We start from the raw sequence: 23,664 nt of genomic DNA, 5'->3' as shown, positions 1-23,664 counted from the left end.
GCATTGACCGTAGGGCCCCTCTGGCCTCTCAGATCACCTCTTAGAGGGCCTGCCTAATCACTGGACTGGGTCCTGTGGCTCATATTGGACTCTTTTTATTTTGGACTTAACTGGAGTGTACTTGAGCTGGGCTGGCTTGCTTTTTGGTGGGAGGAGAGGTGGTGGTTTACTTGCTTAAACTGACTTATGGATCCTTGGTGTTCTGCCCCGTGCAGCATCCTTGGTGGGCCAGGAGGTGGCTGGTGGCCTGGGGCTCCTCCAGACAGAGAAAAGCCCTATGGTCCGGGGAGTCCAGAGCAGCCTCAGCTTGTGGAGCCTTCTCCCGGGCCTGCCCGCCCAACCTGCTGCACTTCCCAACCTAGCACCAGGCTCCTGGGAAGCAGTGAAACGTACCCGTCAATCCAGCTAACTTCTCCTGGTGGTTCCTCAGTGATCAGCACCACGTGTTCTCGAGGCTTCTGGTCTCGTGCTAGGATAAGGTGGGCTCAAATGTTGATAACACACAGCAGGACAGGTGTGTGCACTTGTTCGGGAAGAGATGGCGCCCCTCGAGAGGAGACAGGAGTCAAGGCCTCACAAGATCTTAGGCGTGGGGTGCAGTCTGCTGCCAGGCACCCTGTTTATTATGGCCGCCCTTATCTCTGGGGTCACTTCCCTCATGGCTCAGTTAGTGAAGAATCCGCCTGCAACGCAGGAGACCCCGGTTTGGTTCCTGGGTCGGGAAGATCTGCTAGAGAAGGGATAGGCTACCCACTGCAGTATTCTTGGGCTTCTCTTGTGGCTCAGCTGGTAAGGAATCCGCCTGCGATGAGGGAGCCTGGAGAATTCCATGGACTGTATAGTTTGTGAGGTCACAAAGAGTTGGACACAACTGAGTGACTTTCACTTTCACTTTTCACTTTTTCTCTAGGGTGTGGTCTCTGTGGCTCTGGAAAATTTCTGCCAGATCCCAGGTCTTCATTTTCCTGCTTCCCTAGAATCTAGACCCAAAGAGAAGGAGCAGAGAACCGGGTGGGCTGGGGTTGCCATGCAGACCCCCAGCACCTGCTCTGACGGCTGGCTGTCCTGCAGAATGGGTGCCGCCATCCAGCCCTGGTGCTGGTGGGGAAGGATGGTGTGATGGCTGAGGACACAGGCTCCAGGGACAGCGCCACATGCAAGCGCCCTGGTCCTGGACAGAGTCCTTAGTCTTTCTGTGCCTTAGCTTCCCCGTCTATAGAACAGGCATAGGGTAATAGTCAATAAATAGACTTGCAGAGTAATAAATAAATTACTTGATGAGAAGTGCCTGATACAACTTGGATCAGGGAGGACACTGTTTGCCTTTTTTGCCACTCTCTTTTTAGTTTGTCAGTTAAAAACTACCATTTAAGTCCATGGAATTCTCCAGGCCAGAATACTGGAGTGGGATCTTCCCAACCCAGGGATCAAACCCAGGTCTCCCACATTGCAGGTGGATTCTTTACCAGCTGAGCCACAAGGGAAGCCCAAGAATACGGGAGTGGGTAGCCTATCCCTTCTCCAGTGGATCTTCCCGACCCAGAAAGTGAACTGGGGTCTTCTGCATTGCAGGCAGATTCTTTACCAACTGAGCTATCAGGGAAGCCCCAGTTAAAAATAATATACCATAAAAATGAACAGGCACAGAATTTATTATCCCATTCCTACAGATAAAGCCCGGGTTGTTACAGAGGGTGGAGGGAACACAGTACCTCCTTTGGTAACTTATTCAAGGGGTTAATAAAATGTGTAATAATAAAAAATAATATTGTACCATATATTCTTTTAAAAAGTAGGGATTTTAAACTCGCTGTGCCCAACCTCAGTGAGCAGAGTGGTGTGGTGTCCTCGTGGCAGAACAGCATCCTGGGTTCAGCCCTTAGCTCTGCCACTTTCTAGCTCTGTGACCTTAGCTCAGGTTGTGTCTTTTGGCACCTGGGTCTCCTTTGTCTGTAAACAGGGTGCTAGGTGGTTTCAGGGACATTTTAGGCAACCCAAGCCTGGCCCACAGCAGGGGCTCGGTGACCAGATGCAGGCAGAGAGGCGGGTCACTGGTTCCTGCCACCGGGTGTTGGTCACTTCAGTCGTGTCTGACTCTTTTGTGGCCCCATGGACTATAACCCGCCAGGCTCCTCTGTCCATGGGATTCTCCAGGCAAGAATCCAGGAGTGGGTTGCCATTTTCTTCTCCAGGGGATCCTCCTGACCCAGGGATCGAACCCAGGCCTCCCACATTGGATTCTTTCCCTGCCACAGGCCCACGGCTAATGGAGGACTTGCTACCTGCCAGCACTGTAGCAGAGCGGCAGCCACACCAGCAAGGCATTACATGAGTCACAGGCAGAGTTCTCTAGGAAGGTATACAAGAGAAGAAAGTGTGGAGACCCCAGTGGGTAAATTCTTATTTGGGAAGAAGCTTGAAGCCCAGCTGATGTCACAGAGCAAAGTGTCAGTGAATGAGCACTGGCCTGGGAGTCCAGACATGTCAGTCTCAGGCTGCCCTTCACCGCAGCAGGTTCAAAACGTCCACCTCATGCCCGTGCAGTGGGCACCCAGACCCCTCCTCTCCCTGTCCCCTCTGGCAGAAGCATGGAGTGCTATCCATAGAGGGAGGGTCATGCTGTTAGTCATCAGGAAAGCGTCTCATCACAGTGACACCAGTGGGCCAAAATTTAGGACGTTATTACCAAAGTCGAGGGCCAGACTCTAGCGAAGCCCTGAACACTAGTGCCCAGGTGGAGGAGGGTGTGCTGGACATGCCTCGTGCTCTGGTTCCTCGTCACGAGTTGCTGCAGGAGCACCGTCTGCCCGGTGGTGGGAAGTCCACCCGGTGACCCGCTGGCTCTGCCTGCCGTTAACCCAGCGCTCACCCTCCGCTGTGCCCCACCTTGGGGTCCATCCTGCCTCTCGCGGTCCCACCCTCTCCCCTTCATTATGCCTCCATCTTCTGTGGTGGAGTTTGTGGTCCATTTTACCGCAGCCCTCGCCGGTTTAATGGTTGCAATTGGCCCTGAGAGAATCTGGGAAATGAGAGTGGCTCCCACTGCCTGGCACGGAGGCCAGTGAGCTTGTCCAGGGTCCGGCCTGCAGAGTGACCGGTCACCCACACACTGTGTGGGCAGCAGAGGCCTGGGTGTCTGGGGCGGTCACCGTGGGTGGAAGATACTCTCAACGAGCGGCATGTGGGTGTTCTGGCAGCAGGGGGTGGGCCACGCCATGCTCCTGTTGACCCTGGTAGCCCGAGGGAGCTGGAGAGCTTGTCCGTGTCTAGATTCCTCTGTCTGGGAGAGGGGAGCGGGGTGTGCATTTATCCAGGTACTGAAGAGGGTGTGGTGCAGGGGGCCACACAGAAACCCCAGGAGGAGCCTATGAGGGCAGCCGTCATGCCATAGGTGTCAGAGAGCATGTGTCCTGAGCATGGTATCTGGCATCCAGAGACCCAGGTGGTGCTTCCAGCCCAGCCCTGGCTTCCGTGACTTCACACAGGTCCCTGAGTGTCTGTTTCCTCATCTGCCAAGTGGCCATGTGCACCTCCACAGTGAGCATGGGGATCTGGTGGGAGAATCAGGACTAAGCTCTTAGCAAGGCCTGGCACACAGCGCTCAGTCCAGGGTGCTGGACTCGGTGTTAACCAGTGTGTAGTTTCCATCCGTCTCCAGGCTTCTGGTGGTTGCAGGCACCTGCTCGGGCCTGTCAGGAGCTACCTAGGAACTGGGACCCCTCAGGGTGGCAGAGTGATCTTCATGCTTTTTTCCAGCATTGTCCATCAGCTTTTGTTTGTTCATTAAACTCGTGAGGAATACCTGCTCCATGCATGTCGGGGGCTGGAGGAGCGTCTGCTACGTGGTAGGGAGGAAAGGAGCCCACACGGCGGCGGGGTCCCAGGGGTTCGGGTCAAGCCGTGAGAATGTACCAGAGCAGCAACCAGGAGCGCTAGCACTTAACGAGTCATGTTCCCTCCCAGGCTCAGTTTCCTCTTCTGTAAAATGGGGTTATGGTGTACTTACCCTGCTTCCCATCCAGGGCTGATGGGAGGAGGGAGTCAAGGAAGAGTGACCTACCACCCTGATACCACTCTCCCAGGGGTCAGGACCTGCAGCCTCAGTCCTCTCCGGTCAGACAGGCCTGAATCCCACGGCAGAAATCAGGCAAGGGAGAAGTGACTCCCAGTGTCTGCCTGCCCCTAGTCAGCCCGGGAAGAGCCCCAGAGAGTAGGTTTGGGTTTCAGAGACTTGTGATCCAGTCACAGCTCTGGGAGCCGGCACAGGTCAACCATGAGCCTGTGGCCTCTGTTTCCTCATCTGCAAAGTGGAGATTATCATGCCCACCTGTGTGATTTAGCGCCTCCACCCCAGACCTTGAGGTACCCTTGGACCCTGTAGGCAGAAATGCCCCCAGACTGCCATGATCTCTAGCCTTCCCAGTGCTATCTCAGCTCCGGTTTCCTCTGTACAACTCTCCATGCTCTCACTCCCCATGTACTGGCTTTCTCTGCACGTCCAGTCACGTGGTGGACCAGGCAGTCTCCAGTTCCCAAGTTCACCTGTCACAGCCCAGGCTGCCTGGAGAGGCTGGGGTCTCCCCTCTGTTCTGTGTCTCTCCTTTCTTTCTCTCTGTGCGATTCCTCTCTTATCCCCCCAAACCCATCAACAGTAGCTGGGGACAAAACCACTTGTCTCTGTCACTCCCGTGCAGGGTAGTATAAAGCCCCAGGGGTACACAGGAGATGGGGGTCCTGTCCCAGCCAGGGGGTGGGGGTAGGAGAGGAAGGGGGCAGAATCTCCACCAAAGCGGTGGATGCCCACTCTCTCCTCGTCCGCCTCCCGGGACACCTGGGCGAGATGCTTCCTGCAGCGCAGCCCTCAGCCTTGCTGTAACTGGAGGAACGCTCTCCTCTCCCCTCCCGCGGTTCCGCTCTGCTTGCTCCTGAACAGATGATAGCAGAGATGCAGCATATGGCCCCCAAAGTCACCCGGCATTCTGGGAGAGTGGCACTGTGCACCCCGGGCTGCAGGGGAGGGGCCCACCGGCTCCTGAGCACAGCATCTCCCTTTGTTCTTCAGAAGGGCACAAGGTCGCCTCCTCTGAGCCTCCTGAAAAGGAAACGTGCTCGCTGACTTCAGGAAGAATTCCTTCTGTCTGGGTGCTGATTTAGGCAGGCATACATGAGGTGGGATTATATATATGGGTGGGGGGACATATGAGGGCCACGAGAGAGTCCCACCTGGGCTCTCCTGCCTCAGCCCCCACTCAGGCTTGTGCAGCCTGGGGGGATGCCCACCCAACCTGACCTCCCACCCCCTTCCCCAGCTGCAGTCTGAAGGGGCACCTGCTCCTTTGGGGGGCCTTGCAGGTGTGTTGGGAGCCATAGGCAGATCACAGAAGGTGCCAGGTGGGGCTGCAGGCCCATCTTGGTGACCCTCTGCCCTGGGTGGGGTTCGCTTGGCACCCTCTAAGCCGAGCTCCCTTCCTCCCTGCACCTTTGGCACTGCTCCCTGTGCCTCTGAGCTGGCCCCACACAGGGTGCTCCAGGGGCAGGTTTTCCTGCCCAAACTGGGAAAACTGGGCAAGGGGCATGGTGTCAGCCTGGGGTGAGGAAGCCTGGACATTCTTCTTCCTGTCCCAGGGACATCTCAGGGCTGACTAAACAACCCCCTTCCCTCCCCCAGCCTGGGCTTTGACTGCTCCTACAGACATAGGGGTCTGGGCATCCAAGCCCCGACCCAGTGCCTGCTGATGAGCTCATAGGGAAAGCTGCCTGGAAAGCCCAGCCTGGTGGAGGGCGGTGGGGGTGGGTGGGGAGAGGACACCTAAGAAGGGCTCAGAAGAGGCGGAGCAGGGCAGCTGGAGCTGGAGAGCTGAAGCCAGAGGGAGAAAAGGAGCTGGGGGTGTGGGAGCCCCCCATTCTCTCTGCTCACCCGCCGTGGCTCCCTGAGTCTCAAGCTACAGAGTTTGGTAGGGGAGGACACTGCCTCGCGAGCGCTGCTTAACAGACAAGCACTTGGGGAAGAGGGGAAGGCTTTGCAGTTTTCCTCTCACCCATGGCTGCCCCTGCTTTTTTCTGACCATTCCTGGGAAATCCCAAGGAGGCCCTAAGATCGTCGGGAGGGATCTTGTCTCCTGGACAGCAGGGGAGGGACTGACTGTGGGTAAGTAGTTAGAGCAATGGCAGTCCACTCCAGAACTGTTGCCTGGAAAATCCCATGGGCGGAGGAGCCTGGTGGACTACAGTCCATGGAGTTGCTAGGAGTCAGACTCAACTGAGTGACTTCACTTTCACTTTTCCCTTTCATGCATTGGAGAAGGAAATGGCAGCCCACTCCAGTGTTCTTGCCTGGAGAATCCCAGGGGTGGGGGAGCCTGCTGGGCTGCCATCTCTGGGGTTGCACAGAGTCGGACACGACCGAAGCGACTCAGCAGCAGCAGCAGCAGTTAGAGCAGGAGCCGGCTGTACTCGAGTCCAGTCCCAGCCCCTGGCTGCTCAGCAGGAGCCAGCGCATCCCTCCTGCCCCCACACCCCCCGACACTTTGCCTTCCCTCCACTCATAGACTGTGGCTTGTTCATAGGAGAGCTTGAAACAAAAGAAAACTGGGCTTGACGTAGCCCCTGGCAAGATGATTCTCTGGTTTCTGGGCAGCAACTGGACTGGAACGCTGGCAGCTCCGGTGCCCGGCCTTGCCTGCCAGCTGTTGGGAGTGATGCTGGGCCGAGGAACTGCCAGGCTGTGTGGAATTAAGACAGGTTCATACCCTGGGGGACCTTCCAGGCTGGTGGGAGTTTAAGGAGAAGGTAGAATGTGAGGGCTGCAGCAAGTGCTCCAGACAGGCTCCAGACTGCTCTGCCTTGGGCCTCAGTGATCAAGGCTGTGAAATGGGACTGAAGCTGCCCTCACCTCACAGGGCTGTTGAGGAAGGTGGTGAACAGGCGACGTGCAAAGTCCGGGGAATGCCTGTCACAGCTTCCTCCTCTTCCCCACAGGGCCACCCGTTCATCGTGCAGTTCAACGATGGAAATGCCACCGTGGTGTCTATGTGGGTGTGCAGGGCGCTGGAGGAGAGGCGGAGCCAGCAGGGCCCCCCCTGAGGCTGGGGTGGACGCTGAGAGCTCAGGACTGGTCACCAAGGGGAAGACCCACCTGTTGCGCCTTCTCCGTTTGCTGTCCGCACTGAAAGAGCTTTGCTGGACTCACCTTTGACACTGCTGGCAGATGGCCTTGCCTAGGGAGCCCTCAAGGGTGGCCCGCCCTGCAGAGCCAGCCCTCGCCCGCCTCAGGTCTGGAAGCCTGACTGGCAGGGTGGGTGGAGGGCTTGGGGCATCAAAAACGGAGGCCCCTACACCCTGGCCCTTTCTTCTTCCTAACCGTCGTCTTTGTCAAGGTTGGGCCCCGTCAGCTTCCCTGATGGGAATAAAAGTATTACTGCTTTGTAGCTGCCTCCTGCCATGAGAACTGTGCTGCGCAGAGTGTTGCCCACCCAGGGCTGGGAGCAGGGCAGGGATGGCGGGGGGGTGGGCAGTACCAGCCCCTCCCCAAACATGCTTCCTCCAGTTCTCTGAGGAGGCTCGCAGATCAACCCATTTGACAGGTTAAAAACTGAGGTGTGGAGTTCCCTGAGGCAAGTCACCTGGCACAGAGTGGCCAGTCAGCGCCCATCTTGGGCCATTGCTGGGCTGGAGTTTGTCCTCACCCTCAAGGGCCAGGCAGTCCCGGCTCCAACTCTGGCTCCAACACGGTGATCTGAGCTGGAGCTGTGGGGGAAGGAGACCCAGAGCTGGAAAAGGACTGGGGTGGTTCTCAGAGGCACCCCCTTCTTGCCCACCCCAGCCCCGCCACCAGCTCCTCTCCACAGCGACTTGGCCCCCACTGCCCTGGCCCCCGCCCTCAGCACGGCTCACTCACCTCGGGCCATTCAGAGCCATCCTGTTGAGTAATGCTCTCAACCACCCGCCAGGTAAGTGTTTTTCAGGAGGCCTCTCCTCCCATTTCACAGGTAAGGAAGCGAGGCTCAGAGAGGCTGGGGTTCCACTTGGCAGTCCCAGTGTTATAAGAGCCCCCTCCGCCACTCCTGCCTCCATCCTCCCAGTGCCCTCTGGCGTGCTGGGCCACGGCCTTGCTGCCTTTCTTTCACACCCCACAGCTTGCCCACACGGAAGTCCTGTTGTCTTTGCCTGCAAAGTGTATTGATTCCACTGCTTCCCATGCTCATCCAAGGCACCACGCCTGGACCAGCAGGCAGCCCCCTCCCAGGGCCCCTGCTCCCACCTCCCCAGCAGTCTGTTCTCCACACAGCCGCTAGAGGGAGCTGGTTGGAACACTGGGATCATGGCCCTCCCCACCCAGAACCCCCAGGAGCTCCTGTTTGCTCACAAGGCCCAGCGGTGGCCTGTATGACCCTATAGTCTGCCGCAGGCCCCCACCCCGTTATCTCTGACCTCAGCTCCCATCACCCCCCACTCTCACTCCACTCCAGCCACCTGGCCTCCTTACTAACCCTTGAACATCCAGGCCCACTCCCCACTGAGGGCCACCACAGAGACACCAAGCTGACCCCCAAACTGCAGGAGCAGCTCATGCTCCCTGTGTAGCGCAGGGCTGTGGGGAAGTGGCTGCCCAGCCCCGGACCCCAGCTCCCAGTCCCCCATTCGTGAATCAGGGGCCTAGGGGCTAGTGCTCGTCAGCGGAAGCTGATGGCAGGTTGCTTCCTGGCCAAGGAGCCTAAGAAGCCGATGTGCCTTCTGTGCGCCATGTTTTCCCACCCTCTTCTAAACGGACAAGTGACTGCGGTGGGAGGCAGGGAAGGGCTGAGATGCCAGCGGAAGGAGCCTGAATCCTTGAATCACCACATGGAGGAATGTGTCACCCCCAGGAACTCTTGCATTGATGACTGTTCAATGAGCTTGAACTAAACTGTTTTGCGTTTATGTTCCTGGCAGCTAGTATTACACCACCTCATACAGGCCTTCGTACCAAATGCAGGATGTTTTCCCCTGTAGTGTATCCACGTGGCTCCCTTCTGTCCCATTCAGGTCTTTGCTCACATGGCATCTCAGTGAGGCCTGACCTGACCACCCTATTTGAAACCTCAGCCCGCCCACAGCTGCTCCCTGGGACCCATGTTCCCCTTGCCTGCACCACCGCCCTCCATCACATTTGTTACAAACCACTAATTGTACTCACTTGTCTTATCTTCCACCTCCTCCCTCCACCCCCAGTAGAACCTACTGTTTTCTTCACATGATATCCACTCCCCGCCGCCCCAGTGCCAAGAACCTGGTCTTGCAGGTGCCCAGTAAGTGTGGGCTGAGTGGATGGTGGTGGGGCTATGGTTCCAGCGCTGCTCAGCTCTTTGCCCATGAAGGCTCAGCCTCTGTGTGACATCCTTTTATTTCCTGGGGCAGAGTCGTCATGTTCTTGGTAACACTTTTCAAGGTGGTGCCGGTCTCCAGCTGCCCCTGGGCCTCAGGCAGAGCATTCATCCACTTACCGAGCACCTGCCGCATCCCTGAGGCTGGGAGGTCACAGGACGAGATGAGGCCCGGGCCATCGAGGCTGCTGCTCCCCGGGTCAGTGCTCAGGGCGGGGAGACCTGCATGGAGCACATGTTGTGGAAAGATGCTCCCCAGAGGGACCTGCCCAGCCCAGGACATGAACCAGCCACCACCCAGACACAAAGGTCATCCTTACTTTGAGAAGATGCACCCAGGCAGCCTGTTGTCCTTGGATCCCAAGCCCAGGGAGAGAGGGAGAATGAGCAGGAATCCCATGTCAGCACTTGCTGAGGGCTTCCTTTATCAGCTGTACCATTCACATGAGGTAGGAGCTATTGGGAATGCCCTCATTTTACAGATGGAGAAACCAAAGCACAGAGAGGTCAAGAGACTTGTCCAAGGACACCCAGCAAGTGAGTAGCAAGGTACTCTTTGGAACGCAGAGCCATACTCTCAACCACACGCTTAACCATGGTTCCAGAAGTCAGCTCTACAAGCACTGCCTGTGTAACATGTGAGCAGGCGCACACCCTGTCCTCTAGACCAGAGTTTGCACACGAACTCTGGTGTGCAAGGATACTGTATCGGTACCTTTGGAATGGGGCCCAGGGATCTGCTCGCTGCTCAGCCCCCTCCACTCCGACACAGCGCCCTCCAGCGGCACTGAGAAACACATCCTCCAGAGGGCTCGTCAGAGACTTCCCAGGTGGCTTTCGTGGTAAAGAACCTGCCTGCAATGCGGGAGACGCAGGTTCGGTCCCTGGGTTGGGAAGATCCTGGAGGAGGGCGTGGCAACCCACTCCAGTATTCTTGCCTGGAGAATCCGCATGGACAGAGGAGCCTGGCGGGCTATGCTCCAGGGGATCGCAGAGTCTGACACAACTGAGTGACTAACGCTTTCACTTTAACTTTTTCAGAGGGCTCTTCAAGGCCCTGGACCAGGAAACCAGCTTTCAGGATGACCTTGGACAAAGCATGTCTCATTCTGAGCCTCAGTTTCCTCTTCAGTAAATGCAGGAGTCAATCCCACCAAGTCCTGGAGTTCCTCCCAGCCCTGATGTTCCAGAACAAGGCTTCTCACTTTGGGGGGTCACGAACTGCTGTGTGCATACCATAGAAGTGACAGACCCTTGCCGCCAGGATAATGTGCCCCTGCACGTGCACACCCAGGAAGTTTGTCCACACCTTAGAGTCCGTGGAGTCGTGGAACCCACTCACTCAAGGGCTCCAGGTCTAGACCCTCAGCTTTGCTACGGCCCCCGAGGTCTGAGTTTCTCTCAGTTCAGTGTTGGGAAGATAGGGGGCTGGGCAACCCCTGAGGGGTTCTTCTCCAAAGACCCCTCTGGCTGGCGGGCAGGGCCACCTTCAACCCATTTAGGTTTGGTCATCCCCCCCAGTCACCCTTAGCAGCCCCAAGGCCAAGCTGCCCTTGCTCTGAGGGTCATGAAGGACTGAGACCAGGCACATAGAGGGACAGGAGTGAGCTCCTGACTGCCCAACTGCCACCTCACCTGGCCCACACTGCCAACCCCACTCCTCCGTCCAGGCCCCTCTTAAAAGCCCCGCTCCTCTTAGAAGCTTCCTTTGCCTTTCTCTGGTACAGACTGTGAGCCCGCCGAGGGTCCGATTCATCAGCCTAACACGTGGCACGTGGCAGGTTCTCTGAGGTGGGGGAGGCTGGGATAGGAAGGGTCAAGCCCGCAAGCCCCTCCCTGGGCTCAGTGACACCGATTTGCCTTCTAACCAGAGCCTCCTGGAGACCAGAGCCCCATGGGATGCAGCCTCGAGTCTCAGACTTTCAGGGAAGCCTGGAAGGTGGTGTTTTCTGGGACAGGTCGGTCCTCGTGGAGACCCCAGGTCATACTGGGAAGTGGGCCCCACCCAGGGCTTGGAGCCAAGTCCCCTCAGCACTCAGCCACCTGGACCTTCCTTGTCCTGCCCTTTGAGCTTTCCCATCTGGGAAACACGGGGTTACAGGACTCCAGAGCTTTGGAGATCTTCCAAGAAGGAAATGGGAACAGGGAGGAACAGTGGGACCCTTGTTCCCCAGGTATGGTCAGACAAAGGCCCTGCAGCTGCAAAGTAGTGCGATCCAGAGCCCAGCCTAGTGGGGGGAGTCGGGCCACTGCAAGGTGGGCTGGACGCTGTAGCCTGGCTGAGAAAGCCAGGGGTGCTCCGCCTGCAGGCCAAGAACCAGGGCCCTTGTACTTGGGCTCAACAGACCTGGAGCTTTGCGGGCAGGCATATGCTTCCCGATCTCCACGCACTCGAGACTGAAGGCCAAAATATAATCTCAAAGCGAGGCCCTGGGATAGTGCCAGGCAGACAAGCCGGCAGCTCTCCAGACCCCTCTACTGCACAGGTGGGTTAGAAGGGGATGGACGGCTGTCTCCACGTGGGCTGGGGAACCCAGAGAGGACCGAGATACTGCCTTAAAGATGTCTTCCATCCCCACTGACTGCTGCCCACGTTCCCCATGGGAGCTTCATCCTTTAGCTAAATCTGGGCCCTATTAGAACGGGCCTTCAAGCAGCCAGACACAGCTGAGTCCAACCACAGGTGGGAGGCTGAGAAGAGGAGCAGCTCTGAGGGGCACGTGGAGAAGGTCAACAGCTGCGGTGATGTGGGATGGGGTCGGGGGAGGCGGGATGGTGGAGGGGTGGGAGCCTGCACAGGTGGAGGCAGTAAATGGCGTAGGATGCATTCCCCATGCCAGGAGCAGAAGGGGGATGGGAAGGGTCCGCAGCCCTCCGTGGTAGGGCTGGGTTTTGATGCACTTCCTGGCATTGTCATGACTCCTTTCCGGTTGGCAGAAACCATGTCCCGCTCCACCCGAGATGCCCATATAACCTAAGAGGCAGGCGGGTGTGCCTGGCAATGGGTGGGGCCCTGCAGAGGGCAGCCAGGGAGAATCCCAGAGACAGCCCAGGCTGGCACAAGCCACCAAGATGGATGATGAAGTCGGGCAGGGGGAGCTAGCAGAGCCCGGCCTCGTAATGACAAATTTTCTGCTGAACAACTACAAATATTCGTGGTGACTTTGGACCGAGTCAGAAAAAGACTTTGTTTCCTCCCTTGGCGGCATCATTTGTCTTGTTTTGAAGCCATGAGGTTGCAGGCACGAACTTATAGACCAAAGTTTGTCTTAATTGCTGTGGTGTCACCACCTCTCTGGCAGATAACAGCACAATGAACGAGTCGATGGGGCTGAGCCCTCCAGGTCCTTCTTCTAAAGTGAGACAAATTTCCCTTCTTTGAGCCCAACAGTCCATCGGCAGCTCTGTCATTTATTTATCTCCCTAACAGTTTGCATTAACTTGCAAGGGATAAAAAGTCTCTCCTGCCCGCAGACTTAGTTAAAAGCATCCAGTTGGGTTGTACTGCTGATTCTTCCTAAGAGTTTGCCTTTTATCCCCCCCCCACTGGAGGAAGTGGGGAGTAGGGAGAGCAGTGGGGTGCACACTGAGAAAAGCAGACAGGGGGTGGGGAAGGGGGAGAGCTTGAAGGATCCCCTGAGTTTCAGTGTCCAGGTCACTTTAGTTCTTAGAAAGAGGAGAAATAGTGCTGGCTTGCAGTATCAGCTGGGCTGCCTTCACACTCACCTTGTTTGGTCCTTCCCAGCACCCCTGCAAGGGAAGGGGCATGATTGCCCCACCTCTGTCTCCCACTTCATGTTCCCCTCACAGAGGGGGATGCCCTAGCCCTTTTTCTAAAAAAAAAAAAAAATTGTTTTTTTATTCAGGTGCACCAGGTCTTAGTTGCATCATGTAGGATCTAGTTCTCCAACCAGGGATCAAACTCAGGTCCCTCCCAGGAGCTCAGAGTCATAGCCACTGGACCACCAGGAAAGTCCCTCTAGTCTTAAATGAGCTGAGCGTTTACTCTGAGCCTTGGCACAGGCTGTTCCCTCAACCCTGGACAACTTTGCCTACCACTCCTTTTCTCCTGACCAACTCCTACTCATCTTCCAAGGCTCAGATGAACTGTTCTGGGGAGGCATTTTTCAACACTCCCCCCAGCTCCCCATCACCACTCAGCCTCACTGTCTTGACCTCATCGGTTTTCTCGCACCGCCTGTCTGCCTTGTTCCAGTGAGAGCCCCAGGAAGGCAGGAGCTGGGGCACTGCCTGACATTCAAGAGATGCTCAAGAAATAGTGGTTAAATAAATGAAGGGGAGACTGGTGGGACCAAGGAGCTTCAGAGAAATCAGTGACCTGGCCTCTACCACCCCACCATGTGGGAACAAGACCTTGGTTAATACTGGGCAGCAGTGGAGTGCAGATGCTCTCTTCTGTTCTGCATTTTCCTGATATAATGCAACAATCATGTATTACTTATATAATAAAAAATAATTTGTTTTAAAGATAGTTTAAATCTGGTGATCAGCAAGGCAGTGGGGAAAGGCAGCATTCAATGTGAGTTTTCTGACACCCAAATCGAGCACTTCTCCACCCATGCCTCCCGGATCCGTTTGGCAGTCCTGTGCCGGAGACAGCGGAGTATAACAATGAGCATCAGGGGTCTGGGCTTGCAGACCTGGGTTGGAATCCTCACTCCTCCACCGACTCGCTGTGCAACCCTGGGCAGGATGCCTAACCCCTCTGGAAGGGCCTCAGTTTCCTCATTGGTAAAATGGGGTCATGACGATGTCCTCCTAATGGGTTGTTGGTGTCATTATCGAATCATTCTCCAGTCTGATGGGACATGCCAGAGCACTTCCCCAAAGCGCTGGTTTCCTCCCCCAGACACCCCTGCCACACTTTCACACAGACCCACACAGCCACCCCTCAGTCCCTGTGACCCCCCACCTTTTCATCTGCCCCCCCCCCCCGCCCTCCAAGTCGGGAGAAGGACAAAGGATGGGAACGTAAGATATATCACCGCTAGCGAGGGCCACTGCACATCTGGTGTGAGAGCCTGGCCTGGGCTTGCTGGACTCTTAATGGCAGTGCCTGTGGGTGACCACACTGCCCCCCACCAGTGTGATCCTCAGCCCACACCCAGGCCTGCCTCAGCTTGCCCAGGAGGTCTGTGCAGCTCCAGGCAGTAGCTCCAAGCTCAGCCTTGGCCACACCCAGGCTCTGGATTCCAGGCTCAGGAGGCCAAGGAGGGGGACAGAAGCACCCTCACCCAATGCACCCATGCTCTCATCATATTCTGCAATCAAGTTCCTGCACACACTCCAGCTTTGCAGAGCCTCTTTTTGAGAGACATCTGTAGTAGGCACAATATGGGGACAGCCCCCCCACTACAAAGATCTTCACAGCCTGACCCCAAGAATCCATGAATATACTCACGTGGCTTTAAAGATTATCCTGAAAAGAAAAAAGATAATCCTGAATTATCCAGGTCAGCCCAGTGTAACCACAAGGGTAGAGGACCACTTTAGAGAAGGTGGAAGAGGGAGGCAGGAGGGACCAGGCAGAGGCGGAGAGCTCTGAACACGCTACACTGCTGCCTTTGAAGATGGAGGAAGGAGCCAAGAGCCAAGGGGTGCAGGCAGCCTCTAGAAGCTGGCAAGGATGAGGAAGCCGATTCTCCCTAGAGCCTCCAGGAGGAATGCAGCACCTTGCCAAGGCCTTGAATTTAATCCAGTGAAACCCATTTCCAATTTCTGACCTCCAGTATTATAAAATAATACATTTGTATTGTTTTAAAACACTGTGGTGATGTGTTATGGCAGAAATCGGAAACTAAATGTCTCCTCTTCATTTTCCAGCCCAAGCTGTTTCAAATATCTTTGAAACACATCCTTCTGTTTGCACATACTTTTTGTTGTTGTTGAGTCACTAAGTTATGTCCAACACTTTGCATCCCTATGCTCCTCTGTGCATGGGGTTCTTCAGGCAAGAATACTGGAGTGGGTTGCCATTTCCCTCTTGAGGGAATCTTCCAGGACCAGGGACTGAACTCAGGACTCCAACATTGGCAGGCAGCTTCTTTACCCCTGAGCCACCTGAGAAGTGCATGTATTTCCAGACCTCCATCCTTAGCTGTCCTCCCCATTCACCAGCCGATGCCTGCTCTCCTCTCTCTTCCCCTCCCCCAGCACCTTGTATCCAGTGCCAATAACTCCCATTTTCCAGGAGCCTTATTCCCTCCTCCAGTTCTATTCCTCTCTTGGTTCTCCTCCCCTAACAGAGCTCAGTGCTCTGGTCTCCTTGACCCCTGGAGGGTGACCCTTACAGCACCTCAGTTATCTCAGTACCAGGGACTAGGGACTCCCCCAGGATCTCTGAATGCTCCAGCTTGCCCAGCTTAGGCTCTGGAGACACTGTTTATTCATCAGATCCTTCCTCAGCACCTCCTGTGTTCCTGGAGCTGGGGAAACGGCAGGAATCAAGACAAGCTAGTCCCTGTACGCTGGGGCCTCAGTTTCCTCAACAGCAAAATAGGGATGATAATATCTGCTGTGCAGGATGATAATATCTACTGTTATTGTGAAGATTAGAAATAGACTGGCCCCCTCTCTGGGGAGGCCCCATCTCTCCTGGGGAAAGCAAGAGAGTCATTTCTCCAGGCCAGAAAATCCAGTGGGGTGCCAAGACAACTTAACGGGGAGAGGATAATATTTTCAACAAATGGTGCTCTGAAAACTGAATATCCATATGCAAAAGAATAAATTTGGATTCCTACCTCATATCATAGACAAAAAAATTAACTGTAAGTGGATCAGAGAACAAAATGTAGGAGCTAAAACTATAAGGTTCCTAGAAGAAAATATAAGAGTAAATCTTATGATCTTGGGTTCAGCAAAGCCTTCTCGGTTCTCACACCTAAAGCACAAGTAGCAAAAAATAAAAGGTACATTGGACATCATCAAAACTAAAAACTTTTGTGCTTCAAAAGAAACCATTAGAAAGTGAAAAGACAACTCACAAGGTGGAAGAAGTTATTTGCAAATCATGCATCTGATAAGGGACTTGTTTCTGGAATATATAAAGAATGCTCTCAATAATAAAAGTACAAATAATCCAGTTGAAAAATGGGCAAAGGATCTGAGCAAACATTTCTGGAAAGATGTACAAACGGCTAATGAGCACATGAAAAGGATGTTCAGATTCATGACTCAGCAGATAAACACAAACCAAAACCACAATGGGATACCATTTCACACCCACGAGAATGGATAATAAAAAAGATAGATAATAAACAGTACTGTCAAAGACGTGGAGGGACCAGAACCCTCATATATCACTGGCGAGAATGAAAATGGTGCAGCGCTTTGCAAAACCAGTCTGGTGTTTCCTTAAAAAAGACTAACATAGAATTACCATATAACCAGGACTTCCCTGGTGGCTCAGATGGTAAAGCATCTGCCTACAATGCAGGAGACCCGGGTTCGATCCCTGGGTCAGGAAGATCTCCTGGAGAAGGAAATGGCAACCCACTTCAGTATTCTTGCCTGGAAAATCCCATGGACAGAGCAGCCTGGTAGGCTACAGTCCATGGGGTCACAAAAAGTCGGACACGACTGAGTGACTTCATTCACTTACCATATAACCTGACAATTCTATGCTTAGTATGTACCCAAGAGATATATTAAAACATACAGTCACATAAAAACTTGTATATTAGTGTTCATTGCAACTTCATTCATAATAGTCAAAAAGCAGACACAATGAAAATATTCATCAGTGGATGTATAAACAAAATGTAGGATATCCATACAATGGAATATTATTTGGAAATAAAAAGGAATGAAGTAATGATAGATGCCTCTGCATAGATGAACCTTAAAAATATGCTCCATAGAAGAAGCCAGACACAAAAGATCACATTTTGTACATTTCCAATGACATGAAAAGCCCAGAACAGGCAAACAGAAAATAGTAGTTGCCAGGGGCCAGGGGAAGGTGGGAAGATAGCTAATAGGTACAGGATTTCTCTTTGGGGTGATAAAAATATTCTTAAGTTCATGGTGGTGGGACATCCCTGGTGGTCCAGTGGCTAAGAATCTGTGCTCACAATGCAGGAGGGCCAGGTTCAATACCTGGTCAGGGAACTAGATCCCACATGCTGCAAATGAGACCTGGTGCAGCCAAATAAATTAAATAACTGTTTTTAAAAATTGATGGTGGTGCACAACTCTCTGAAGATATGAAAAAGCACTGAATTGTATACTTTAAATAGGTGAATTATATGGTATGTGAATGACATCTCAATAAAGCTCAACCTGTCCTAGCAAGCAGACCGAACTCCGCCAAGGTTCAGGCAATTGTCCAGAACTGATCTGAGGCTGTCAGGGAAGGGAACTCATAGATGTTGACCACCTACTCTGTGCCATGTGCTTTGCGTAGGGCTGGGACTGTGAGAAGGATTTTCAGGAGCCCGAGAGTGAATCCCTGCTCAAATGGTGCACCCAAGGCGTTCAGTCTAGTCCAAGATTGTGCTGTGTGCCATACACTCGGCACCTGATTTAATTGTTATGACATCTCTGTGAGATCCTGAATAGCCCTGACCCGGTAAGGCCAGGAACTAGTTTACAGATGCAAGTTTGGAGACTCAACCAGAGCAGACCTAGGATTTGAACCCAAGCCTTGCTGAGTCCAGAGTGTGTTCTCTTCCCAGCCCTCCCCGATCATGTGTGGAGGAGGCCCTGGGAAGGAAACCCTTGTTATCAGCCAATACTCAGCAAACCTACCAGCGGCTCCCCACCTGCCTCCCAGAGCTCATTTCCTCCTTCTACAAGCAGCAGCCTGCAGCCTTCACAGGCTCTGCCTGAGTAGCCTTGCCTGAATCCATGTGGGAGGCAAGAATCCAAATATCCTCCTGCTGCTGCTAAGTTGCTTCAGTCGTGTCCGACTCTTCGCGACCCCATGGATTGCAGCCCACCAGGCTTCTCCATCCATGGGATTCTCCAGGCAAGAGTACTGGAGTGGGGTGCCATCGCCTTCTCCGAATATCCTCCTAGACATCACCAGAGATCACAGAACCTTCAACTCTTCCTTGAAGAACCAGATTGGCCACTAGACACCAAAGACACCATTCCATCACAATGGCCAACCCAGCTCACAGCCTTTCCACTCAAATGCCGTTCATTCATTCATTTAGCAAGCACGGTCAGCAACAACTGTGTACTAGGCCTTGTTCTAAGCCCTGGCAATATGATAGCAGACAAAACATTCCAGTGGGAGAGACAGAAGACACCCACAAAGAAATCAGGAACTATTAACCAATGAACCATCCAAGGATGAAAACAAAATAGCATCAGACAGACAGGAGTGAGGGGTCCAAGCAAGCAGACAGGCTTAGAGGAGGCCCAGTATAGCGTCCAGGAGAGGTCTCTGAGACCTCTGAAAGGCAGGCACTGGGGAGAGAAAGGAAGGTAGGCTGTTCTATGGGGCAGAAACCTCCAGGGGCCATTGAATTTTCTTCCTATGTATTCCTTTGGTTGATAGGAAATTTTGAAGTGTCTACCGAGTTTCCCTTGTGCTAAGAACTTTGGAAAGAGACTTGGGGCCAAGCTGGGGCTGACATAGGGGAGGCAGCTGGGGACCAAACTAGAGATTTGGGGCTGAGGGAGAGTCCTGTGGCCAGCTAAACTACTCACCCTTCCTCTTTCAAAATACCTCTGTTCAGGCCTAGGGGATCTCTGTCTAGTTGGGGAAATAAGTCTGTCCTGGGCTCCCTCCTTAGTCCCTCCCAGCCTAACTTTCATCCCCAAGTGCAGAGAGACCCCAGAGTGGGCAGAGCGGGACCCTGCAACCTTCATACATTTTAAGTTCTCCTGGCACTGCCCCTTCCACAAGCTTAAGCCACCTACACCCAAGCAGGGTCCCATCCCCACAGGGCTCCACAAAAAAAAGATGTTCCTCTTCAGTACTCTTGGGCCTCTGAGTCAACCCTTCAGTGCCAGTGTGCCCATGCTACAGACGCACATATTGAGGCCAAGTCAGGGTCCATGGTTACTCAAGTGGTCAGTAGAACTGGATCCAGACGGAGACCTTCCTCTCTCATTTTGATGTCCCCAGGAGCCCTTCCTTGGGAGGAGTGCTGGTCTGGCCGCTGATCCCCAGGAACCCGGTCTGGGCCACAGGAACCCAGAGTGTGCGGCTTCCGGCCAGTCCCGCCCCCACAACGCGGGAGCTTCCGTCTTCCTGTCCCCACATGGAACCAGGTGGACACTTCTGAGCACCTTCGCGCAGGCTCTGTGGCCCCCTCGCCTCCCCGACGACCTCACCTCTGTTCGCTGATGCGGCCAGCAGGCCCCACCCGCCCAGCCACCTTCATTCGCTCTAGCTGGCGGCCGGGCGGGGCTAGGGTCTATCTGGCCGTCGGATTAATATCGATATTAAGTAAACAATAAATTAGCAAAACTACAAGAAAATTTTACAGCCCTTTGCATTTGGCAATCATTGAGTGTTAATTAGAAATTCATTACAATTAAAACCCTGCCTAAACAGGGCCTGCGCGCCTTAATTACATCTGATTTTTAATTCAGAATACGTGTTTACACAGTAAGCGCTACGTACCCCATGATTATCCCCAATCCTCTTTATACTGTACTAATTATGTAAATTAAACCTAATTAACTGACGAAAACTGCCGTTAATTCAACTGGTAAAAGATATGTGCTTGCGGAGGAGGCGCGGCCGCAGCCCAAGACAGAGCTGGAATGGGCACGGGATGCCCGGCTGCGTGGACGCGACGCCAGTGACTCAGAGGCAGCATGGACACGGCGGGGGCTGGTGGGGTGCAAGCCAGGCGCGTCCCTGATCCTGGCCCTCCGACCCTGGTGCACCCAGCAGTGGGTAAAATAGAATCCGCGCCAGAGGGGGTCAGAAAGGCCAAGGGCACTGACTCCAGCGCATTCCCCAGCCGCTGGACTGAGCTGCGGGACTCAGAGCCCCCTCTGAGCAAGAGGGATGCCGCCCTCCCCCGTCTGAGCCTGAGTTCAAGTCCCAGCGCTGCCCCACACTGGCTGCCTGCATCTGAGCAAGTCACCTGGCTTTGCTAGGCCTGTTTTCCTCCTCGCGGAGTGTTTCGAGGGCGACCCTAAAAGCTCCTCGTGAGCTGCGCAGTGCTTGTCTTCCGTTCATTAAACGACGCCCTCCAGGCAGCGTGCAAGACACGATAGTTGGGGTCTGGGAGATCAGCCTGCATCCCTTATTGACTGAGGAGCCTGGGTGAGTTGGCTTCCACTGCCTGACCCTCGATTTCCTACCTGTAAAATGGGAATAAATGGTCTTTACCTATTCCCAGGGTCGTTGTGAGAAAGGGCTCTGCCAACTGAGATGCTCTTTGCGGTGATACCAACTGGACGCTGGTCCAGCGCAGAGTCCAGGCCCGACCCCAAGACCCCTCCTCGGAGATTACCATATCTCAAGCGAGCGGCGCCCCTTCCCCAGCCTCTGCCCAACGCGTTTAAGTCTTTCTCTGCTTCAGACCCGGTGGAAGAGCAGGGTGGGTCTTCGAAGTCAGAGAGGGCGCAGGGAGCTGTCCACGGATTGGTGCTGAACGGAGACGCAGGGGTCAACCTGCATCCCCTTCCCCCGCACCCCACGGTGCTGCATCCGCAAAGGGAACTTTTGTCTAAGAAGTCCCCCGAGACCGCGCGGCCCGGCTGCCAGGAGTGCCCCGGAGGCCGTCCCCAGAGGCACTGCTGGCCATCGCAGTACAATAGAGGTAGGAAAGAGAGGCCCAGCTCAAGGGGATCCTCCCCATCGTCTTTCCACTCCAACCCCCACCACCCTGAGGGCGTCCGGGCTCCAGGATCGTTGTCACCATCACACCGAATTCTGAGATGCCTTTTAAAAAATCATTAGGAGGCTAAGAATAATTACCGAACGGGATTGTAATTATGGGGTGAGGAGGCCGGCCAAGGGAGGGGGATGAGGGGTGGAGTCTGGGGGACGGCTCTTGGACTGGGACAGAAAATAGGTTCCTGTTTTCCTTGGAGGGAAGTGGGATGGGGGGTGCGGGGGTGGAGATCCGCTGAGTTAGAGCGGGACAGAGGTAGAGCCTGGGAAAGGTGCACCAGTGGAGGGACAAGATTCGGAGAGAGAAAGGGGGCTGAGCAGGCTCCAGGAGGAAAGAGAGAAAGGCAAGAAAATACAAGAGAGAGAGAAAGGCTGGAGCTGATAAAGGTGAAAGAGCAAGAACCCCTCTAGAAGAGACCCCGCAGCAGAGACTAAGCCCTCAAACTTGGGGTGGGGTTGTTTCGTAGCCCTGGAAAACACGCGAGGAGCGGGTGGCAAGCCAGTTATAGGGCCTGGCCGCCCCCTCTCTCCGAGGGTAGGCCTGGGCGATCCGCTCCCACCCCCATAGGCATTTCCCAAGACCCCTGCGAGCCCGCGGAGAAGAGAAAAGCACAGGAAGTGCAGGAGAAGGGGAGATGAACCCTAGAGGAGCTGGAGTGTAGGAGGGGAGAGGGCCTGAAACCCAGAGCGAGAGGGAAGGCCAGAGGGCGAGGGCGACCCGGCGCCGTTGGCCGCGGAAGATTTATGGCAGCGCCCGGGTTCCAAGGACTGGCTGCGATCGCCGCTGCTGCCCGTGTCAGGAGCTGCCGCGGCCGCTGCGCCCCCTGCACGGGCAGCCCGCCGCGCCCCGGGCCATGCCTGCCATTATTAACTTCTGTTTGATTAGGGTAATTGTTCAAACTTGGACTGGACAGTATGATTAATTACAGTTTAATTAACGTGTCCATTAAGGACACTTAATGCCACAGAGGGGTGGGAGGGGCGGGTAGGGGGGTGTCCGGGTGCGGGCAAAAAGGGAGGGAGTACCACTAGTAACTCAAATAAGGAAAGACGGAGACTGAGAGAGAGGGAGAAAACCGGACCTACTGAGTCGTGGGGGGAAAGAACGGTGAAGACAGAAATCGACAGAAAAGTGAAGAGGTGGAAAGAAATGGAGCTCTTCAAAGAGAGAAGATGCCAGGGAGGGTCTGCAGCATCAGGGACTAGACCCTCACCACCAGGAAACTAAGTTAACAGGAGAGCTAGGGAGGGGTCTAGCTTTCAACTAGTAGTTGACCCCAGATATCACCCAGAGATGACTTGGCTCCTGGCCTGGGCTGGTTGGTGTTAATGGAGGGGGGGCGGTGGTTAAAGGCCCAGGACCCCCCTAAACCCAGTTCCCGAGCCCACAGCTCAGTGAAGGAGAAAGGAGGCTGTCCTGACACCAGTGCATCCAAGTCAGAGGCGTGGGCGAGTTGGTTCTGCCCCTTCCTGGCTACTATCCCCTGGTACCTCACACCATGATCTCTACTCCGACTTCCCAGGGTCACCTCCCTGGCCCGAGAGTGCGGTATGCATTCTCAAGCCCTTTCCTTCTGAGTCTTCCTTAGCCCTTGGTCTAGCTCCTTGCCACTTAGTCTGGAGAGCTGAGCCCTCCCCCACTTTGCCCTTGGGGGCAAACTTTGTGGCCCCGGGCTCCTCCTTCCTCCCGGTCCCGTTAGCGAGCTTGGGCTGCTGGTGCGGGGCTCAGGGAACAGGTGTGTGGCCGCTTACCTGGGGCGCCCAGAGCCGGGAGCTGCAGGAAGGCGGCGGGGCCAGGCGCGTGGCCCGCGGGCTAGCTATCGGACCCCGGGAGGGCGCGAGTGACTGCACGGGCGGTGGGTGTGGCGCCCCGGCTCGCAGATGTCAGGCGCGCCCGCCCCGCGCTGGGCTCGCCACTCGGGCTGTCCCCGCGCCTTGCCAGTCGCCGCGCTATGCTCTCCAGGCTTCGGCCTCCGCGCCGGGCCCGTCCAGGGCCTCAGGGGCAACCGCACAGGGCACCCATCTTTCTACCCGGGACCCTGGAGCCCTGCGCCTGCTGAGAGCCTGCGCCGCGCGGGAGGGGCCAGTGGGGCCGCGGGTGTGAGAGCGGGGAGCCCGGGAGCGCGGCTGTGCGCGCGCGCGGGGAGGGGCCGCGCCGTCACCCGGAGAGCCCGGCGGATCCCCGACTCCCGCCCGCCGCTCCGCCGGCCGCGCACCTCCGTTCACCGCTCGCCCGGCTCCAGCCGCCGCCGCACGGTGAGTACCCGCGCCCGGTAGCTGGCTGACCCCGCGCCTTGTCTCTACAGCTTTTTTCGTTTAGTTCCGATATGGGTTCTTGTGGTTGTTTTTATTATTAGACCTCAAGACTCCACCGCCCCACTCTCTGCGCTGCCTGACTCCAGCCTCGTCGCCCTCTCCAATCTCACCCCTCAAGCCCCAGGAGCCGGCGAGGGCTCCCAGAGCCGCCCTGGCCGC

General features: G+C 55.3%; 1 protein-coding gene across 3 annotated transcripts in view; it reads left to right on the top strand.

Annotated features, from left to right (window-relative positions):
- LOC120860892 (dual specificity mitogen-activated protein kinase kinase 5) overlaps positions 1-7,433 on the top strand; it is a 263,217-nt gene extending 255,784 nt beyond the window's left edge. For all 3 annotated transcript variants that reach the window (XM_040236605.1, XM_040236604.1, XM_040236606.1), the window contains one exon: positions 6,979-7,433. In XM_040236605.1, the coding sequence (XP_040092539.1) occupies positions 6,979-7,083 (105 nt within the window). In that variant the 3' untranslated portion in view covers positions 7,084-7,433. The remainder of the gene's footprint in view (positions 1-6,978) is intronic.
- The last annotated feature ends 16,231 nt before the right edge of the window (positions 7,434-23,664 follow it).

This window comes from Oryx dammah, unplaced genomic scaffold (assembly GCF_014754425.2).
Source record: "Oryx dammah isolate SB20612 unplaced genomic scaffold, SCBI_Odam_1.1 HiC_scaffold_11209, whole genome shotgun sequence".
NCBI classification, from domain to species: Eukaryota; Metazoa; Chordata; class Mammalia; order Artiodactyla; family Bovidae; genus Oryx; species Oryx dammah.
This window is presented reverse-complemented; position numbering and strand designations above follow the sequence as displayed.